The sequence below is a fragment of the Typopeltis vanoorti genome, chromosome 11 (genome assembly GCF_054136105.1).
Source record: "Typopeltis vanoorti isolate ZY-2024b chromosome 11, IOZ_Tvanoo_1.0, whole genome shotgun sequence".
Lineage (NCBI taxonomy): Eukaryota > Metazoa > Arthropoda > Arachnida > Uropygi > Thelyphonidae > Typopeltis > Typopeltis vanoorti.
The window spans coordinates 77,860,595-77,882,320 of record NC_143559.1 but is presented as its reverse complement, the minus strand read 5'-3'; the positions used below and the strand labels follow the sequence as shown (position 1 = coordinate 77,882,320).

The 21,726-nt window shown below is 35.6% G+C and overlaps 1 protein-coding gene across 6 annotated transcripts in view; it reads right to left on the bottom strand.

The window, feature by feature from the left end:
- The window catches only part of spdi (sperm antigen with calponin homology and coiled-coil domains split discs), a 371,208-nt gene that overhangs the window by 174,727 nt on the left and 174,755 nt on the right, over positions 1-21,726 (bottom strand). For all 6 annotated transcript variants that reach the window (XM_090399846.1, XM_090399843.1, XM_090399844.1 and 3 more), the window contains exons 4-6: positions 20,193-20,398; positions 15,981-16,242; positions 4,401-4,667 (exon numbers count right to left, since the gene is read on the bottom strand). In XM_090399846.1, the coding sequence (XP_090255972.1) occupies positions 4,401-4,667; positions 15,981-16,242; positions 20,193-20,398 (735 nt within the window). The remainder of the gene's footprint in view (positions 1-4,400; positions 4,668-15,980; positions 16,243-20,192; positions 20,399-21,726) is intronic.

Sequence of the window (21,726 nt, the reverse complement as noted above, 5' to 3'; positions counted from 1 at the left end):
TAATGAACTTTTTTAAACAATCTGAGTCGGTTGTGGTTTCAAGGAGAGGTATGATAGATATTGTTGGAAGATTTTCCACTTGGTTATACTGTAAATTAAATATGCCAACAAATTATATTCTTGGTTTAATCCTTTATCCAAGTGCAAGCAAACAAAGTTTGTACTGGAAGTATTTTCAGGACAGTGCAACAACTCATATATAGAGGCTAATGACTTCACATCACTTGCCTTAGTATCCCATAATGCAAAGCACATATCCTTATGGACATGAATAATACTATACATTATGGAAAGGGTCCAGTGGCGGCCAGTGAAAATTTTAAGTGGTGGTGCTGCATATACAAAATAAAAAAATAAATTTTTTTTTCATAATCAGTAATCAATTAATTAATAAATATATTTACATATGAAAAAAATTGCTTTATTAAAAATAGTTCACCCTCACTACGAACACGCACCAATAATAAAAGTTTCGTATCTCATAGAAATAACGCACGCAAGCATACAATATACTGCCTAAATGAGCAGTGCCGGAATCACTTGTAACATGCAATGAGAAGTGCAAACGAATATCGACGAGGCTAGCTGCAATTGGCCTAATGTGATAATTCTGACACTGCGTTAGATTGCAGTGCATTTGTTTCGTAATCTAAAGCGCTAATCGAACAATTCCAATTATTAACTATTCAATCAATGTCAAAACATAAGCTGTAACTTTTAACATGTTGTATTGCATTCATATAATGTTGTAAGCATTGTTATTATTTATAAACACAAACAAAATTTAATTTTTTCATTTTTTCCTTGGGGGGTGCTGCCGTGTTTATTCGTCATAATTCAGCCTTTCTTGTAGACAGGCTTATACGTTGGTTATGCATTATTAAATTACTTAAGGAATTGAACAACGTAGATATGAATATAAATTAAATTACACTTTAATAAATATTTCCGATATTTCGGCAACGTCATGTTGCCATCTTCAAAAGGAACTTACAAAATAAGGCACGTGCACGTGGGCACAACAACACAGTAACTGAGAATGAAGAGATAAAGCTATTGTTCTCCTAAAAGTCCTGATGGTGCCCTCTAGCGGGCTAAGTAGGTGTTCTTGACCATTGGGCTGAAGGACTGCTGATGTAAGCCTCCCAATTTTGGGGCAGTCGCATACAGCAAAATTTGTTGAGGTTTGGAGAGTTTCTTAGAGCTGAGGCCGATTCCATAAATAGTCTTTCGAATTTGTATTTGCCACGGTGTATTACTGTAGCTTTCTTCCACTGTATTCTGTGGCGTGTATCCAGAGCATGGTCTGCAAGACCAGAATGGCTGTACTTGTGAAAAAGGATGTAGTCCTTGTGTTTTCAGAAATTCTGATATTCGCTGTCCTGCCTGTTTGGCCAAAGTAAGACAGTTTACAGCGCAAGGGACCTGGTATACACCGGGTAGGTCTAGGGGAAGTGGTTGGTCTTTAGTGGAGTGGATAAGGGATGCCAATTTTCTGTATGGCCTGTAACAGGAGGTCAGGTCATGTTTTTTTAAGATTTTGGTAATTTTTTCTGAGGTGCCTCGGATGTAGGGAATGGTGATGGATTTAGAGTAATCCTTGTTGTGTGTGTGGGGGGGGGGGCAGCTTGTAGGTTTTAATATTTTTTGGATTTTTTTTTTTGGGGGGGGGGGGTAGCCATTGGTTGAGAAAGTGTTGAGGATGTGATTTAGTTCAGTGTTTAGGGCCATGTCATTAGAACAGATCAGTTTAGCCCTGTTGTATAGTGTTTTCGGGGGGGGATTGTTGGTGAATGTATCTGCCTATATGGGTGGGTTTTCTATAAACTGAGAAAAACCAAGGTTCCATCAGGCTGGTGGGTGACTAGTGTGTCTAGGAAAGGGAGGCTGTTGTTTTCCTCTTTTTCCAGGGTGAACTTGATTCTGGGGTGTTGGCTGTTTAAGTGTGTTGAGAAGGAGAGGAGTACTTCCGAGCCATGTGGCCAAATAGCAAACACATCATTAACGTAGCGAAGCCATGTGGTTGGTTTTTGTGGGATAGAGGTTAAGGCTAATATTTTATGTGAGTTCCCTAATTTCTGTTTATTTCTTAATCTTTCCTCCTCCCCCTCACTTAGATACTATGGGCTCTGTAGAATGTTAATTTTTTACAAAACTGTGAGAGGTGGTTAGAGAGTAAGGACACCAAATTTAAGAATGTTTGCTTGTTGTTGTAACTTTTCACTATTTTTTTGCATGCTTAAGACACTTATCCCAGATGTCTTATTTCTTTTTTACTGAACTAATTTAGATGAGGCATTTTCAATTATAGAATTACTTGTGTATTTTGGAACCAACTCCACTTTTCCGAGATAGTAAAGAATGTTTTTTTTTCATAATTTTCTTCTGAAGAAATGACATTCAGTAAACTGCCTTTTGATGAATTCTCAAGAAACTGGTCAACATGGTGGAATTCATTCTGACAATTGTTTATTAGCCGAGAGGTTCCAGGTGATGTAGAAGTAGAAATAGGTTTTCCTTATTCCCAAAAGCTATCTCTTCATTCCAATCTATACTGCCATAATTAAAATTACTGACAGCAACCACTCTTTCCTTGTTCACTCACCCAAGTTGCATATACATTTCTTCATTACCGCTCTCCATATTTCCCAGCATATAGCAACATCAAACTAAATATCCCTTCCTATCAATCTCCATCTCACACCACACTGCTTCAAAACCACTGCCACTATTTCCCTCTTTCATGTCTACCTTATGTGGACATAATTCTCTTCCCTTATTTCTGATACTCCTGGCATTTGTAAATAAACACAAAGTTCACTTTTACGTCTATAACCAGTCCTACCCAAGCCACTTGGTTGTGATTTCCCTATACCTGCCTTTGCCCAATTACCTTTATTCACCACAGTCTCAATTTCCCCACTCCATTCCTATGGTGTTCATCCCCATACATGCATTCACCACTACTTCCAACATCCACTCTCCCTGTGCCATGTCTCTATCTACCCAGGCTCCTCCTGTTTCCCTGTTCCTCTTGCATCCCCATTCTCTCTCTCTCTCTCTCATCTCTCACACTACTGCTATTTCCATTGCCGAGCACTTCAGTCTCTTACATTCCATGCTCCTGATCTTTCACTTCACTCTTACTTATAATCTAGCAGTAGTTTCTCCAGTTCACTCACTCCAAAATGCAATCCATCACTTCTGCATAATTTCACTCCAAATTGCACTCCCTTTTACACACACAGCTTTACCAGCATACCATTCATGATTCTCATACTCCATCCCAACTTATCATTGTTATACCTCAGCAATACAATGACAACCTTTCCCACTATACTGTTATCTTTCAGTCTTCTCAATAGCCTCCTGATATCTGCCCTTACATTCTCCTTATGTCCAGCTAAATCATTTGTTCCCACAACCACCACTCTTGCTCGTTTCCTTCTCATGTCCATAGCATGAATTATCTTGCTCATCCTACCTCCTAGATAGCAGACCTTATGGACTCTCTCATTAACCTCTAACACTGGAAGCTCCATACATTGTTATTCTATAGTCATCAGTCATCTCTTAAAAAAATTCTATACAGTAAATGCCTGGGTACATCTATCTAGATCAGAGTTTCCCAAATTGTGTTCCACAGAACACTGGTGTTCTACAGAAAGTGAATAAGTGTTCCGTGAAAAATTATCAAAATTAATATTAATATGGGCCTGGAATGGTTTTAAATGCTGCAACTTAACCAAGGTGTTCCGTTAAAATTTCAGGAATTTGTGAAGCGTTCTGTCGTAGGAAAAATTTGGGAAATGCTGATCTAGATCAATGTAGATGGAAAAGGAGAAAAGAAAAGCAGCTGGAATTATGAAAATTAACCAAGTTGAACTAGAAAAAATCAACATTTTAAGAAAGGAAATCTATAAATTTGGAATGGTTTGTGAGAAAGCAATATCACCAGACAAACTTAAAAGAAAGAGACAGAGAAATAGAGATTTTTAGCAAAAAGATGAGATTCTAAGTTATGAACTATGTACAAATGCCATCTTTGACATGAAAAAATGACGAACAGAGTAGTGTAATAGAAAAAATAATGCCTTGAGAATCCAATCAGATGGAGTATGTCATTAACTATTAACTACTTTTATTTAAGTATAAACTGTTTCTGGTTACTATTTTAGTTCACTTTATTTTGATAGATATGGATGTAAGAGAAAAAGAAAATAATATGATAAAAATTAGTCTACTATTGCAGTTTTGTGTAAAAAATTTCAATAAAACCATGCATTATAGCAATATTCTAAGAACAATTATTTTAATGAACATTAATTTACTCAATTAATAAACTTTACTACATTTGGGAAAAAAAAAAAAAAAAAAAACGCTGGTGAAAATAAAATTACCTTCTGTTGTTCATTTTCCAGCTGAAGTTTCAGTTGAGAAATTTCAATATGACTAGCAGATAATTGTTCTTGGCTTTCACTTAACTGCAACTCAAGCAACCGCTTGTCTGCAAGAATACTTTCTACCGTAGACTCCAAGAAACGAACCTGATCTCGAAGCACAATTAATTCAGTCTGGTGGCCTACAGCTTCATCCTTGGCTGCCTGTACAGCAGCTGTTAATTCTTCTTGTTTCATAAGTAGCATATCATGTTCTTCATGAGCCTTCTACATAACACACACAAAATAAATCATTTTCTCATGAATTTATTCAAAAAAGAAAGAAAAATAAATAAAAACTTACTGGCACATTTTAAATTTAAAATGGTGTTTAAAATATTGCCTGTATACCTGAGTTGAAAACATTACTTTTTAATTGTAATAAGTAATATTAATTGTACTTACTTATTAATTGTAATAAGTAATAGTACTTATTACAATTAATAAGTAATATTAATTGTAATAAGTAATTCTTATATAAAAACTAAAGCTTTGAAAATGTCAACACAAGTATTAATTAATATTTCTCTCTTAATGAATTTTAATAAACAATTTTGCTTCCCCCTTCTTGTAAATGCAAACATCATGCAAAAAAAAAACTTATTGGTGTTTGCATTTTTTAGAGAATCTGAAAGAATTTATCTTTTAAATCCAAAAACTGAGATTTTAACATTGCATTCCTATTTTATATTTCTTATAAATTCTACAGAAAGAAAGGAAAAATGAATGCAAACAATATTTCTTTACTTGCTCTATGTTTCACCTGCACTTGAACATCTTTGAATCTCTTGTTTTCTTAATTTATGTCACATTTAAAAGTTAAAGACTGTAAAACAAAAGTGGGTTGCTTTTGTTATATGTGGTGTCATTTGCAAGCATTAAGTAGCAACACAGAATCAACTGCAAAATATGGATTACTTACTTTAGTACTCTGGATGTGAAACATGAGAATAAGATAAAACAGCAATCTCTTCAATACTGCTACCCATATTTAAAGTTATTCTGGCTCAAATGATTCAGAGAAAAGACTGGCTTATGACTTCTTATAGTATGATTTGAAGAGATTAAAAGGATTATTCACCAAAGTAAAAAACCAATGGAATCTATGTAACAATTTAAAAATAACTGCATTACCTAGATATCCAATGAGGGATGTCCACTGACTTTTTTCCAAGCTGTGCATGCATGTTTGTGTGTCAACATCATCAGACATTGTCAATCCACTGCTGGATGAAGGCCTTTCTAAGATTACTCCAAAACTGTCTGTAGTGAGTACAGAAGTGGCAAACCCAAGGCTGATGCTGGACCATGCCTTAATGCACATCTGAACTCAATGAGTCTGTATTACACACTTTTGGTAACAGTTTTCATTTATATGCAAAAGCTGAATGGCATGCAACTCTGCTGTATAATTACTACAATCGGGTGTGATCTGGTTGGAGATGGTAATGCCAGCAAACACAGTAGCACAATCAACAGAGATCCCTGATCTTGAACCATCAATACAGATGGGCAAGAAATGAGGGTGGACTGCTTTGAGCGCATTAAACAATTGCAGGTATACAGATGATGGAGTATGAGACTTCTGTAGTTGACAAAGTGAGAGGTTGTAGGATAAAGTGCAAATCTTTATGACTTAAGTTTTTAACGGTATTAACAGCACCAAACAATTTAATCAAAAGATGTTTTATTAACTGCTTATTAAGCAGTTAATTAAACATCTTTTGATTAAATTGTTTGGTGCTGTTAATACTGTTAAAAACTTAAGTCATGAATAACCGTCAACACCTAAGCTTATCTGTTAGAAAGTGCAAATCCACCATAGAAGGATGCTATTATGTTTGGTACAGGCAATGTTGTCAACATCATGCCAAAAGCTTGCATAACTGACATGTGAAAGGCACCAGTAGCTATTCATATACCCTAATGATAGATGGGATCCAACCATTGCAGGTTATTTTGCCTTGCAGAGCCATAGACTTGATATGCACATAAGCGACTTAGAATGTATAAGTGCATGATAAAGACAAAGCAATAAATATTGGTCACATCTAAGTAACACGTGGACCCTGCACAGGAAGCAGGAATAACGCGTTGTGAAAGAATAAATATTGATCTGCTCCCATTCAGTAGATGACAGAGTGTGAAGGAGATTCAATGCTCTCCTGCATTTTTCTCTTAGTTGATGAATGTGTACAAGGAAGTTTTCTGTCAAAGATGAGTCCCGAGAACTTGACCTCTGCTTCTACTAGAGTAACAGTTTGTCCCATTCTTAATTCAGAATCTGGGTGAAGAGTGTGTTTTTGACAAAAGTGTACACAGACGTTTTTTTTTCTGCTGAAAACCTGAACCCATTACTAAGTGACCATAGAGAGACACAATAAACTGCTTGCTGAAACTGTATTTCAATTACCCTCATGTTACAAGAGTGACAGTAAGCTGTGATGGCATCAACATATACAGCATTGACTATAGTGGGAGGAAGCTGTTCAGTGACTGAGTTAACTTTGATAGCAAAAAGTGTCAGACTTAAGACAGAGTCTTGGGGAACACCCTCTTCTTAATGATATGTATGTAGCGCAATAAAAAATCAAGCTGATGTTAAAAGTTTGCAGAATGATTTAAATAAGCTGGTAAAATGGGCAAGAGATAATGGATGTCAATTCAATGTAGAAAAGTGTAAAGTCATGCATTTGGGGATTAAAAGAATACCAGCTGTGTACTACATTGATGGAAAGGTACTCCAAGAGATTGATAAGGCTAGGGACTTGGGGGTATTTGGTAGATAGGGAGATGAAGTTCACAGGACACATTGCTAAGGTGTCCAAGATTGCACATAGGATTACTTGGTTGTTGAGGAACACACTGACATCCAGAGATAAAGAGGTTATTATTCCCCTTTATAAAGCATTGATACTTCCACATTTGGATTACTGTGCTCAGGTCTGGTCACCTGGATTCCTTGGAGATGAGGAGGCTGTGGAGAGGGTTCAGAGAAGAGTGACCAAGTTGGTAAGTGATATAAAAAATGCTCTCTACATTGATAGATTGAGAGCTTGTGGATTGCAGAGATTGGTTGATAGGCGAAGAAGAGGGGATATGATAGAAACATTTAAATTACTGAAAGGTTTTTATAGGATTGATGCAGGGGAAATGTTTCAGCTGTGTGATAGTGATGGAAGAACAAGAGGTCATCTCTGGAAATTAAAGAAGAGTGTGGTTAACAAAGGTGTCAGAACAAGGTTTTTTGCCTGGAGGGTGGTGAACGAGTGGAATTCATTGTCTGACTTAGTTGTGAGCTCTTCGTCTGTAAACGAATTCAAGAAGAGATATGACAGATATTGTTTTGCTAGTTTGGGTCTCCCGTGATGAGTCTACTGACTCCATAGAGATACCCGTAATAATAATAATAATAATAATATGGCTGAGATAGCATAATTCCTTGACTTGGAAAGCTCACCTGGACAGAAATAGTTTAATAAATACAGGAGGGCATCCTCTGAGACCTAGGTTTGAGATCTTTTAGTATGTCATATCTCCAGGTTATGTCATAACCTTTTTCCATGTCAAAGAACTAGATATTATTGCTTCAGGAATGCATCTCTTATTCAGGTTTCTAAATGGACAAAATGGTCTAAAGATGAATGATGTCTATAGAAGCCATGTTGTGTATTGGAGAGAAGAACGTTGCTTTCTAAATACCAGAGAAGTCTGGCATCAACCATTTTCTCCAATATCTTACAAAGGCAGCTGGTCAAAGCAATAGGTCAATAATTATTTAGCATTGCCTGGTTTTGGGACAGCAAAGACACCTGACTTATGCCAGGAATCCAAAAACTCTTCCTTTGCAAGTATTCTGTTGAATATTAAGAGAAGGAGATCCACAGAAGATGATGGAAGATATTTTATCATTTCATAATGGATGTCATCAGGACCTACTACTGAGGTGAAACAAAAGAGAAAGAAAAGGAATGAATAAAAGGATTCAGTTCCTCCTTAATAAACAGCTGGTTGTACATTCAAGCCCACTGTAAAAAAAATTAACAACTGTTTCTCTTGTTCTCTTTCATTAAAAATTCAGGATAATATGTAGCTTCTCCTGAGATTCTGGCAATTTTTTCCCCACAAGTCTGCAATAGGCTTTTCTATCAAAAACAATACATCCATTATGGTCTAAGGCAGACAAATGGCATGTTCTGTATATACCTTTCATTTTCCAGATTTTATCTCATACAATTTTAGCATTGATTGTTTGATTAAATGATGATGAAAATTGGATCCAAGATTGTTATTGGCTCTGTCATTTCACATAACATGCTTTGGCTCAAGCACATCTAAAAGCTATTGTCTCAACGTGGTGGGGTATATACAAATTATATCCCATGATTTGTCTTGATCTTTCTTAGTTGCCTGGCTGGCATTGTGGATTCTATCAAGGTTTTGAACAGAGTGGAAATTGAGATAATGTTTTTAGAATTGAGCTGTTACAGACTGGACAATAGAAGCTGTTATATACACCATCTACCAATAATTGTCTGGACACTTTAGCAATTTAGAATTGATACCAGCAGGTTAACCCTAATATCAGGTATGTCCACCTTTGGCTTTGATCACTTCCTGCACCCTTTTGAGGGAGGCTTTCCACCAATGTGTGGCAGACATCAGGTGGAATTTGTCTCCATTCCTACATCAAAGCAGCACTGAGTCCAGTAACAGATAGAGGATGTGCTGCTCTGGACCTCAATCACCACTCCAATTCATCCCATAGGTGTTCGATGGGATTGAGGTCAGGACTCTGTGAGGCCAGGGCAGTCATTTAACACCTATCTCTTCATACCATTCCATAACAGCTGCAGCTTTGTGGCATGGGGCATTGTTGTCTTGACAGTAACACGGGAACCGTTCCATAAAAACTCCACAGTGTAGGCAGCACCTGATTATCCAGAATATCAAGGTACTGAGCTGCCTTCATGGACCCATGATCAGTGGTCTCACTCCAAACCAGCTGAATACTCCTTCACCACCAAACTTTACTGTGGGTACAACACACTGTGGTAACAAGTGTTCACTAGGCTGCTTCCACACCCATACCCTGTCATCAGATTGGAAACAGGTGAACCTTGATTCATTACTTCAGAGTACCGTTTCCACTGGTCAATTGTCCAGTTCACATGCTCTTTGCACCAGGCCAGATGAGCTGCATTGTTCGTTGTTGAGATATTTGGTATGTGTGCCGAGTATCAACTGCTTTTCCATGCAAATTGAGTAAATGGAGTTCTTTTTGTACACTATTAGTGCTCACCATGGTATTACTGGCACTCTGGATGGTCTGTGCCAATTTTACATGCCACCCCATTTTAACATCCTCATGTCCCTGTCAGTAATTTTTGGAAGCTACCCTGGGTGTTTTCCTGCACGTGATGCCAGAATGTCTCCATTTGTTGATCACATTGCCAACCATTGATTTTGGATGCTCCAGTTGCATGACAATGGCACATATGGACATACCACCAATGTGACAACCCACAGTGACCTCTCTCAAAGTCACTGAGTTCATGTTGTGTTGCCATATACCTGTATTCAACTGCTATGATGAAATACTGCCTTCTACTATCTATACACTGGTTTTTATGTTATTAGCAAATCTGTAATGTTCCATAACTTCAAATAACAGGGGTGTCCAGACAATTATTGGCAGGTAGTGTAATTTACTGCACCGATAGGTGTTTAAGCATTATCAACATCAGTCATATTCATTGGTATCAATGATATGACCTCATCCATTTGTGTTGGCACTACTCCACAGAGTGTTTTGCCTATTAAAGTCACCAATAAGAAGTATGGGTTCAGGCAGTTGAAAGATAATGTTATCCAGATCGATTTAATTGAACTCAGCACCCAGTGGTAAGTAAATGGAACATACTATAATAAGAAATCCAACAAACAGGTGAATCACTACTGTTTCTAGAGCAGTATTATTCTGAACATGATGGAAATGAGTATGATTATCTATTCACTAGAATAGCTACTCCACCATGAGCAGGACCACCTTCAGTACTGTCCTTGTGTACAACAGCGAAATTTTTTAAGGTAGGTTCTTTTCTGGGTTTTAAATAGGTTTCCTGCAGACAGAAACATAATGCTTGTCTTTCTGCAGCAAAATCTTCATATCATCGATATTCAGCAAAAACTCATGACAGTTTCCATTATAAAAATTTTCCTCTTGTTTTGACTTTATAGACTTCCAATTTTTAAGAAGTTTATTAACAAGATTTTTGTTATCATGCTCTTTATTACCACATTGGGCACAGGTGGTAGAGCCATGACAGGCAGTTTGGGCATGTCCATATTTCTGACAGTTAAAACATCTTAGGTGTATCAAAAGTAAGAATGATATTCCTGGTCAGAACTAGCTCTGAACATACTCCTCGTCAGAAACATTAAGGAGATTTAATTCTGATATCACTCCTCTATAAGAATTGTGTGTTTTATGAGTTTTATGAATATTACTGTGATTGGTATTCCACTCACTGATGTTGCTCTCAGCAGTTTTCCAGAATGCTGCTGACATGATGTTTCCACAATTTCTTCTAAACCCTTTTGAATAAAGAAGGACGATATTTTTCCTACTCACTTTTCACTTGTTGCACGGATGATCGGAAAATCTAGTATCACACATCTTTTGTTTCTTACTTCTGTTATCAATCTACGATATCAATATTTAGTTGGGACCCGGTTAGGGCCCCTGAAACATCTGAAGATGAAAAATTCATGCTTAAGGGGGTTTTTATTTGGTCCCAGCTCCTCCAAATATCAGGAGCAACATGTGGACACCTACTAACCAACAAGCAATGACTGCAAATGCACATCAAGAAACTGATATTGATATGCAAAAAAAAAGTGTTAAAAATCTGTTGAAAAAAATAATAAGTGTACATGTTTGTTTAATATTTATTTAATGGTAAAGATATCTTGTATGTGAATTTACTCCCAAGTACGTACTTGTTAACTAACGGACAGTATCAAATTTCTCTCATTTTAACTTAGAAAAAAAATTCTGTTATCTTAGAAAACCTCAGTTGAGATATTTTTCTTTAATGCATTTAAAGAGAAAAATCACTGTAATTCGGTTATCATGGTAAATGGTAACCTACTCTATCATTATTCTAATTTTTTTTTGGATTCAGTTTTATTTTCAAACAAAACTTGGAAGTTCATTATTTTTATTATTACTTTTCTTGATGCTGCTTTTATCAAAATTCCATCCATTTCACTTCTCTCTTTTTTTATCACAATCATCATCAACAAATTCCTGATAGGTACCCTCATGGGGTATGCAGGATATTATGATAGTGCTAACATGAAAAAGTTACATCGTTACTAACTTCCTGTCAACCTCCTACTTAAATTTTTTTTTTTAATAAATAACTTTAATGGCTTATCCACAACACAGGAGTTTTAAAAAAAAATTGTTTTTTAATCCATTATTTGCATTGACAAAAATTACAATTTTAAAATAATAAAAATAATTTGGTAAACAAAGTAATTTGAATAAGGACATAAGGATTGTAATGTGGTTATTATTGCATAGTTCTTTTAGAGCTATTATTTCTTTATGTGGGATATTATTTTTGGGAGGCTTAGAATGGATTAGGATATTGGCCACATCTAACCTAATATTATTGGCTATAGCTGGAGGCAAGTGGTATATCCTGCGTTCAATGGAAGCCATTATTTTGGTTTTCGGAACTTCTTTAGGAGTAATGGCAAAATTGTGTCCAAGACTTAATGCACTCGCAGCCTCTTTGGATAAGGTTGTCGATGATAGGTTCACAACGACGCCATCTTGATGAAATTGCGTTGCTGGAGGATTTCGAATTTTTTCCGGTGTCGGTTTTTAACTTCAGCAAATTCTTTATTGGCTGTCGAGTTGGAGATTCTCTCCAAGATATCCTATAGCTCCGGGTTCAAAATGTCAGATAATATATCACGTAGTACACTGATGGAGGAATTTATTTTTGAAAGTTCTCGACGAGTACCGTATACCTGTTCTTGTAATAGTGCTAAACTTGCTTGTTTGTAAATACGTTGGGCTTTGGCCGAATGAAACTTGTTCCTAATTTTTATACAGCTTGGTATCAAATTGGTATCTCAGCACCTTTTTAAGAAGGCTAACCTGTTCAGTTGCCGCGCCAATTTTAATTTCCACTTACCGTATTGTCGTGCCTTACGTATGATGTTATCTCCATGAAGAATATTTAAACGCGTGGATAGGCTTATGTGTTCGTCAGACATGTTGTAATAGATTTAACGGAATTGATATGAACACAGATGGATAAGAAAATAACTATTCATTAACTTAAAAACTAATATTTCGTTGGTATTATATCCAGCATCTTTCAGTGCACGCAACACAAAGTTTGTTACAAATGCAAGACAACCATAATCCGGTATAAGTAATTGTAGCGTGCAACACAAGACTAAAGTCCTAATAGGGCACCATCTAGGTTAAAAATAAATAAAAATTTAAAAAAAGTAGTTGAAAGTTTTGAAATAGTAGTCCAAATAATAGTCTTAGAAAGTTTGAAAAAAATAAAATAAAATAAAAGTAATAAATATCAATTTGGTCTTAGGATGATTGTCTCCCAAATCTTTGGTAGATTTATACAGCCATCCTTGTTAAGGTTTGGAGTATGTTTTAAGGCTTCTGTTGATTCCAGGAACAACCTCTCTGACTTGTAGAAGCTTCTGTGCATTACTTTTGTTTTTTTCCAATTGATCCTGTGTGCTGGGGTATCCAAAGCATGGTCTGCCAGACCCGACTTGCCACAGCGCAAGTGTCAGATATATTTTGTGTTCACTGAGGCAGATGTCCACAGTTCTTCCTGTCTGTCATAGTAGGCTTGATGGCAAGAACAGGGCACTTCATAGACTCCTGGATGTGATAAAGGAGTGCATTTGTCCTTAGGTGAACGGACGAGAGTTGCTAATTTCACATAAGGTTTAAATACGGTGCGCAGTTGGTGTTTGTTAAGCACCTTTGTGTTGTGTGCTCTGAAGATGCTGGATATAATACCAGCGAAATATTAGCTTTTAAAATAAATAGTTATTTTCTTATCCATCTGTGTTCATATCAATACCATTAAATCTATTACAATATATTCCTGCATGTTATTTTATGATTTTCGTCACACTAGTAGAATCGCAATTTATTCTAATTCATTGTCTAATAATTTCTTCATAGAGAACTGCAGTAACTTGATTCTATTTTTATTTTGTCCTTATTTGATGAATCATTCTCAATTTGTGCATTTAAATCTCTGTCTATAATAATTCTGTTGGTTTTATTTTATCTCAAGTTTCATGTAATTCTTTGTAAAATTACAAAGAATTACATGTAATTACATATTTATTTCTGTTTCCCCTCTTCATAAATACTTATGAAATTCATTATATGAACTTTTACCTTTAATCACATATGATTATTTTGAATATGTACAGTTACATTCTTTTATACTTAACTGATACTGTTTATGTAGTATTAGTGCTACTCCCACTTTTGCCCTTTCTTTCTTTCTTACTCCACTGTAAGAAAGAAAGAAAAAAAAATTATATACTATTATATAATTTTGATATAATAAACTTTGATCTAGTAAACTTAATCCCCACCCCCCCACCCCAAACTCAGTGAATCCTGAAATATTAATTTTTATAAATATTCAAAATAAAGTTATCACATAAAAGAAAAAGTCTGTATTGTGTGAGAAAATATGAGAATAAAATAAACATTAGTGAATAAAATAAACACGCCTTACGATCAAAAAAAAAAAAAAAAACTGAAGAATCATGTAAAAGTGCAATGTGTATGAAATCAGCTTGAGTTATTATTTCAGTGATTCAATCAGGAATTATGGAAAAAGTGGAGAGAATTCCAGCTTTGCGGATTGAACTTGAAAATAAAGAAATCATTCCCATTTCTACTCAAGCAAAAAATCCCAAAATACTTATCTTATCTCATCTTCCTTTTACCCTCTTTTACCTTGCGGTGTCGAGGGTTTATTAATCATTGGACCTCAAACCGTTCATAGGATAAGGTGGTCAGCCCTACGCTCCGGTTTATTCTATGTCCGTAGTGTTGAGTTCTCAAGGCTGGTTTGCCTGCTTTGCGGGATGAAAAACCCAGGATATTAACTGGGGGAAAAACCCACCTGTCCACGCCCAAGACCGGCTAACTTGGCTATGGCTGAGGAAGATCCTTCAGCTCCTCACATCATTGACAGGAATTGAACCTAGGACACTCCTTCTCCAGGCATATGGTTGCGAAGCGCACGCCCATTAGGCTAACCGCACGGCCTCAAAATACTTATACATGTTTAAAAAAGTGATCATCATGAGGCTAAAGCATTTAGTGCTAGTGCCAGATGGATAAAAAAAATTCAAAGAAATTTATGGTTTCCTCAATGTAAAACTGGAAAGTAGTAGCAAAAATTTCACAATTTTTTGCAAAAATATGCAAAATAGCAAATTTTTGTCATTTCATATCATGCTAAAAACTACAATGTACAGTTACTTACTTTTTATTATGTTTACAAATCAAATAATCTTCCTTTTATTAAACTAATTCTTGTGTTTTTTCCCCTTTGTTTTTGTTTCCATCCATTTCATAAATATAATCTTAAAGTTATGTGAATTTTGAGTTGCATGACATTATCATGCAACTCAAATATGTTACACATGTAATAATGTAATAGATTATTACACATGTAACCTGAAGTATTACTGTATTCAACTTTTTTACTCTGTGTTGCGAATAAACTGTTCAAGTTCTTTATTAGCATGTGCAACCAACACATAAGTCTAAGCATAATTCCTCCATTTATAATGACAGTTTTTAAATTTTAATCTCACCCACAAAAAAAAAAAAAAAGTTGCAAACCTATTGTACATTTTAATACCATACAGGCTGAGGTTCAGGTAATCCTAAAGTAAAAATCCTTCTAGAGACCAAACAAAGAACCTTTTAAAGCCATGCATTTAAAAAAAAAAAAAAAAAAAAGCAGCAGTTATGTTCAGCTTTTCTCAAATTTTTCAGAGAGGTGATGTGTCAGAGACCCACCCATTTACAAATATGTAGATGATTGCTCTCTTTTCTTTAAATTTGTTTATAATTATTTCCAGTCATATTTTCCAATGTACTTTTATGAGTGGTATATGATATTAGAGGTATATTTTGTATTATTACTATTAAATGCAGCAAAGAGTTAAAGGAATTAATGAACTAAAATATTCAAAAGAACAGTTCTTGTCAATGAATTTCAATAACTGTGAATGGAACTAGTCACAGAAGAATAAAACCTTCTAACCCTAATTATCATCCAAAACAGTAACATAAGTATGAAATACAAGCATGTGCATCCATGGACACATATACAACAGAGTATAATGTAACACATACACTTAGTAAATGGAAATTAACATGTTATTCATAAAATAAACACACCTTTAGATGAAGCTTTAAGCCATGTCAACATGCATGCATACCTTTAACAAATCAACCAAGTGCTGCTCTCTCTCTGGGATATTCTCCACAACCTTATCACTTCCTTCATATTGCTGAAATAGTAACTGTTTGAAATGAGTAATTGTGCCACGACATTCTTCTAGTTTTTCTGTTTGTGAACACAATGATTCAAGTAGCACAGCTTTTTCATCACCCATTCTCTCATTCTCTAGCTGCAAATCAGTTAACTGATCTTGAAGATCTGTCAGTTCTTGCAGTGTAGCCTGTAATTCTTCATTTGTGCTGGAAATGAAATATGTTTAATTTGTGAAATGTTAAGCATTCTAATGAGAAATGTGAAAACACAAAAACACAAAAACCATTATGTCAAATTTACAAACATTACATCATACAAATTTGTAAACTTCTGGGAAAATTTTTTAATTTAAAAAAAAAGAAGAAGAAGAAGAAAAGATTGGTTCTTAGTCCTGAGTTATTTGATATGTATGTTAATGATGTTGGGAGGAATTTGCCAGGAGACATACAGCTGTTTGCTGATGATACAAAGGAAGGGTAATAAGGGATGATGTGGTGTTTGCCTGCTTCACGACAATGCTCCAGCCCGTATGGCTATTGTTGCAAATTGTAGTGAAAGACTGTGGCTTCCAGGTGATTGAACACCCACCCTAAGTGGGTGTTCAATCTCCTGTGACTACTACCTCTTTCCAAAACTGAAGAAAGACCTTTGAGGAAGAAAATTTGCAGATGACAATGAGGTGAAAGATGCAGTTTTAGGCCATTTTGCAGACAAAAGCAGACTATTTTTTCAAGAGCATAGAAATGTTAATTCAAAGATGTGAAAAGTTGAAGTAAAAGGAGATTATGTTGAAAAGTGATACAGTTCTTTTCTTTTTTTTTTATCACCTCTAAAAGTTAGTCAGGCTGGAAACTTATGGAACCACCCTTGTATATACCATCTTCAAACTGTTTCAGAAACTGTCCTCTTTTCTATCATTTAACAACATTAAAATTTTGCCTCTTTCCTTGCCTGGTGGTTCCTATGACTTTGTTATTTCACATAGATAAGGGTTCCTGGATTCCATTCCGCTGAAACTGGAATCCAGGAACATCAGGACTACACGATATTCTTTGAATATGGTTAGTCTGGCCTTACTTATAAATTAAAGATACCAAGAAATTATATACTTGATTTTAATCCATTATCCAAATGTAAGCAAATAAAGTTTGCACCTTTTATATGAAAATATGACTTCTCCATTACTTCCACCACAGTATCACCACTTCTGGGTCTGCCTCCCACTGATGAGATCCCAATAAAGGTCAAAACCGGTCTGGGTTGTGATCCTTCCCTTAATATGTAGCATTATACAACTATCTATATTATCACGATCTATTAAATCCAATCTAGAGGTGAAAGGTTTTAGTTTGCTAGTCACTTCCTCAGGCCAAGAAGTAACCTTCTTAAGGAACCTTTAGAGTGCTCTGATTTGGGGAGCTGGTAGGATCATATTCAATGGGGAGGTAGGTAGAACGATCTAACAGTAAAGTTGAAAGCCTACCTGTGTAGCCCGTTTGGCTGAGAACCACAGTGGCATTTCGCTTATCCATTTTGGTGATTACTATTTTGCTGCTGTTCCTGTTCTAAATTTCTTGTAGAGTTTTTATTTCTTCCTTGGATAGGTTGGTTTTTGGTGGTAAGAACTCCAACTACATCCAGTCTGATATTGTTAGCAATATGGATGGGCAGGTTGAAGGTACCACATTCTACTTGTAAACCATGTGGAAAGGCTTGTGTTCGTCACACATGTTGAATTGGATTTTAACGGTATTGATGCTGGAGTAATACCAGCGAAATATTAGCTTTTAAGTTAATAAATAATTATTTTCTTATCAATCTGTGTTCGCATCAATACTTGTAAAATTATTTCTTCAGACAGTATTGTTTTCGGTGCTACGGTGAAGTTGTGGTCACGTGTGAGTACACTGAGAGCTTCTGGCTTTAGGGTAATGGAAGAAAGGTTAATTACCATGTTGCGCTGTATTTGAGGTTTGGAGGCAGAGTTCTTTTTTAGGCTTTCAAACATTTTTATGTGCTAACATTGTATTTTTACAAATTCTTTCTATGTTGAAGCGCGAGATACGTTCGAGAGGATCGTCCAAAGGTCGTCATTCAGCGTAGCAGTAAGCTATTCCTCCAAAGCACGAATAGCTTCATTTATGTCAGCCAAGAGAACGTGGGTAGCAGCAATTTGTTCACATAGTAGGGCGAAGCTAGTGCGGTTATAAATGTGTAGAGCCTTTGGTGACGTGAAAATTCTGTACTCAAATTTAAATTTGATCATCTGTTCCTTGAAACCTGAAACTCTCCAGCACTATCTGAATTTCAACCACTCTGATTGCATGCATATCTCAAAGTTTTAAGAAGTAATCACAAATACTGATTCATTTTTGTTCATTTTTGGCAAAGCATGAAATCTCAAATGTCTGTAGCTTGAACAGCTGAATGATTAAGGCAAAAAGTTTTTTTTATGTCCAAGCATTTCATGGTACAGCAATAATAAGAGATGTAATCAAGAGTCATAACAAAATAACTGGAAATCATCAGGTTCTATTGTACTAGATTCCCCCCCCCCACCACCACCACACAGATCAAAGTAACAGATAGTTGAGACAAAAAAAAAAAAAAATCATTGAAAACGGGGTATATTAAATGGGGAAAAAAATTGCTGATCTCATATTGGGGAAAAATGTGTGTTCAAATTTCAAAATTTCATTACTAAAATCTAATAATTCATACCTTAATGGACTCCCATTAGTAGATACAAAGAGGAGCAGACATAATGTAAAATTGCTTTATTAACAATGGGCATAAGAAAATAAATGTTATTTGTTGTATAATCCTAAAGCAAATAAAAATTTATTATTATTACACCTCCAGGGACTCGTGGAAGGAGGCTAAATATCACTCCGACTAGCAATCTTTTATTGAATTCATTCATATGACTTGCACTCACCAGTTCAAAAGCCATTCTGATCACACACACACTGCTCTACAAAAGGGAAAAAAATCTAGCTTTCATCCCTTTCCTCCAAGAATGCCTTCTTTTCTCCCTCCTGTCTATAAAATGAAAAACTCCATTTACTGGCCTTGTGATCTATCAGACGTTTGTAGGTATCTATCATATGTTAGTTAGTCTGCAGGCTACACATTCTCAGATTCTCTACACATCCATCCTTATAATCTACACTTTGCAATCCCAACATCCTCTAGAACACCCTCTCCACTATATCCTATCACCTTGAAAATAAAGAGACCAGATCTGCATGCAATGATCCTGATGAGGTCATATGTAGGCCTTATAAAGAGGCAAAATTACTTCCTTACTTTTTTTAGAAGTCAATGTTTGTTTCAGCACTGATTATTCTCAGAGTTGCATTTGCAATCTTTGCTATGTGAACTTCATCTACCAATCAAACTAAGATCCCTAATTTGATCAGTTTCTTCCAGATTCTAATGATTCCACCAATGCAATACATCCCTGGAGATTTTATCGCACCAAAGTGCATAACTTTACATTTACTAACACAGCACATCCATTATCATTTACCCACAATTCCAGCCTATTCAAATCGTTCTGACAAGTGCTACATGTCAATCACATCCCTAATTATCCCGCCCATTTTTGCATCAGCAAACAGCTGTGTGTCTTCCATCAGATCCCTCTCAATGTCATTAATGTGCAGATTGAATAACAATATATTAAGAACTGATCCCTGGGGGGGGGGGTACTTCATTAGTCAACTTAAATCTTGCAGATCCCCCCCCAGCATTTTGATAGGTATGAAAATTGGGGAGGGTCTGTCAAAATACTCATCAAAATAGCCTTGAAGACCCTCCTATCAGTCAGCCATCCTATCATCAATTCTACCATACTATAATTAATAAAAAAACTTGAACTGCTATTAACATAAATTTTACATTTAAAACACTGTGGCAAGAAAAAGTTATTTGCTTAACCCCATCACCAGATCAGCCAATAAATTTTCATAATGTGTAATAAGAAAAATTACCTATTCTGTTAATGTGTATACCACTAAGAATTATATCACTTGTTAACATTTGATCATAATAATAACAGGATAAGAGTAATACCTTTTTTCTGAAATATATATATATATATATATATATTGTCATTAAGGAGTATGCAAGCATCTCAAAAAACAATTATTACCTATGATGAGTTTCTTCCATTTGCATAATACGGTCTTGTAGACAAGCCACAGACATTTCACTCAGACTGCTACTACTTGCTTTATCCCATTCTGAAAGTGGACGCCCTGCAGGAGGAAGGGCAACTCCTGAAGCTTCACCAGTTTCAGTATCTAGATTGTGATCATCTGTCTTTTCCATATTAGAATGTCCAGGGAGCAAATTGACCTAAAAATATTAAAGAAATAATATTTAAATGAGCAGCAGCTAGTAGTGATAAGTAGTCGATGTATATCAAATATTTATTGTATAGTAAAATATAAATAGTAAAATCTAAATTGCCAACACCATTGTACAGCTGCAGCATGATAAGTTAATTTTATATTTATTATGCAATTTTTTTGATCAAGTGTTGCTGTGTGATATTTGTGATTGCTGCTTTTTTTTTTTTTTTTTATTTTAAAGTAGTATTTTTTAAATTCTGTATTTCTTGTTTAGCATTCTGGGACAAAATAGCAGTGAGAGAGAGATCACTGCATAGGCCGACGTGAAAGACAAAGTAAATGACATGAATTTTTTAAGGATGGTAGGGTGCCATGAGTGTAATATGTATGTGTGGCAAGATGTTGTGAATGTTTATGTGGAGAGGTTAAATAAGAGAGATGAGCAAGTGTGGCTATATAGGAAGTGCAACATGCTGATGAAGCATAAGGCTTGTTTGAATCACATGGCATAGAAAGCAAAAATGTTAAGAAAGTATGCAAAAATGATGGTGAAGAAAACAGTGTGACAAACGATAAGGAGGTATGCAAGAATGAAGGTGAAAAACAGAGTGCAATTAATGGTAAGTAAACAGCCAGGACTGGCAGCAAAAATCATAAAAATGATGGCAAAACAATGAAAGTGAATGATATCAAAAAAGAAATGCAAGATTTGAAATTAGAATTATGAAAACGAGGCAAGAGATGAAGTGCATCTGGAGTAAAATGAGAATTGTAGATATGGTATGGAAGAGTGAAGAAAACCGAAATGAATGATGGTGGCATGAAAGAGGTAATGAATGACTTGCAAGTAGCATTATATGGGGATTAAATTATTAAAGGTGTGGCGAACACCTCAATGCACAAGGTTTGTTTTCTTGGAGGTAGAGTGAACAGTGATTGAGGCACTGGCTATGAGAAACAAGCAAAAGAGCTGATGGTGGTGGTGTGGTAGGAATGAATGACTTAGTTAGAAACAAGGAGAATGTAAGAATGGATATTAGTTTTTGAGAAAAAAATAGTGTTGTAGGAAAGGGAGTCAAGTATGTTACTCAGGTATAACAGTGATGAACTGAGGCAGAAAGCAAAGATTACGAATGGTATGTTAGCAAGCATGAGGGACTACAGTTTGTCAATGTATGGGATGAGAAGGACAAATGGAACTGTATAAGGGTGTTGGACTGCATTTGAATGATTGTGGTGGGTCATCTGAAGAGGCTGCTACTGCTGGAAGGAAGAATTAATGAGTGCAGAGATATGAGTAAGTAAGTAGGAGGAGCGGAGAATGGAGAATGA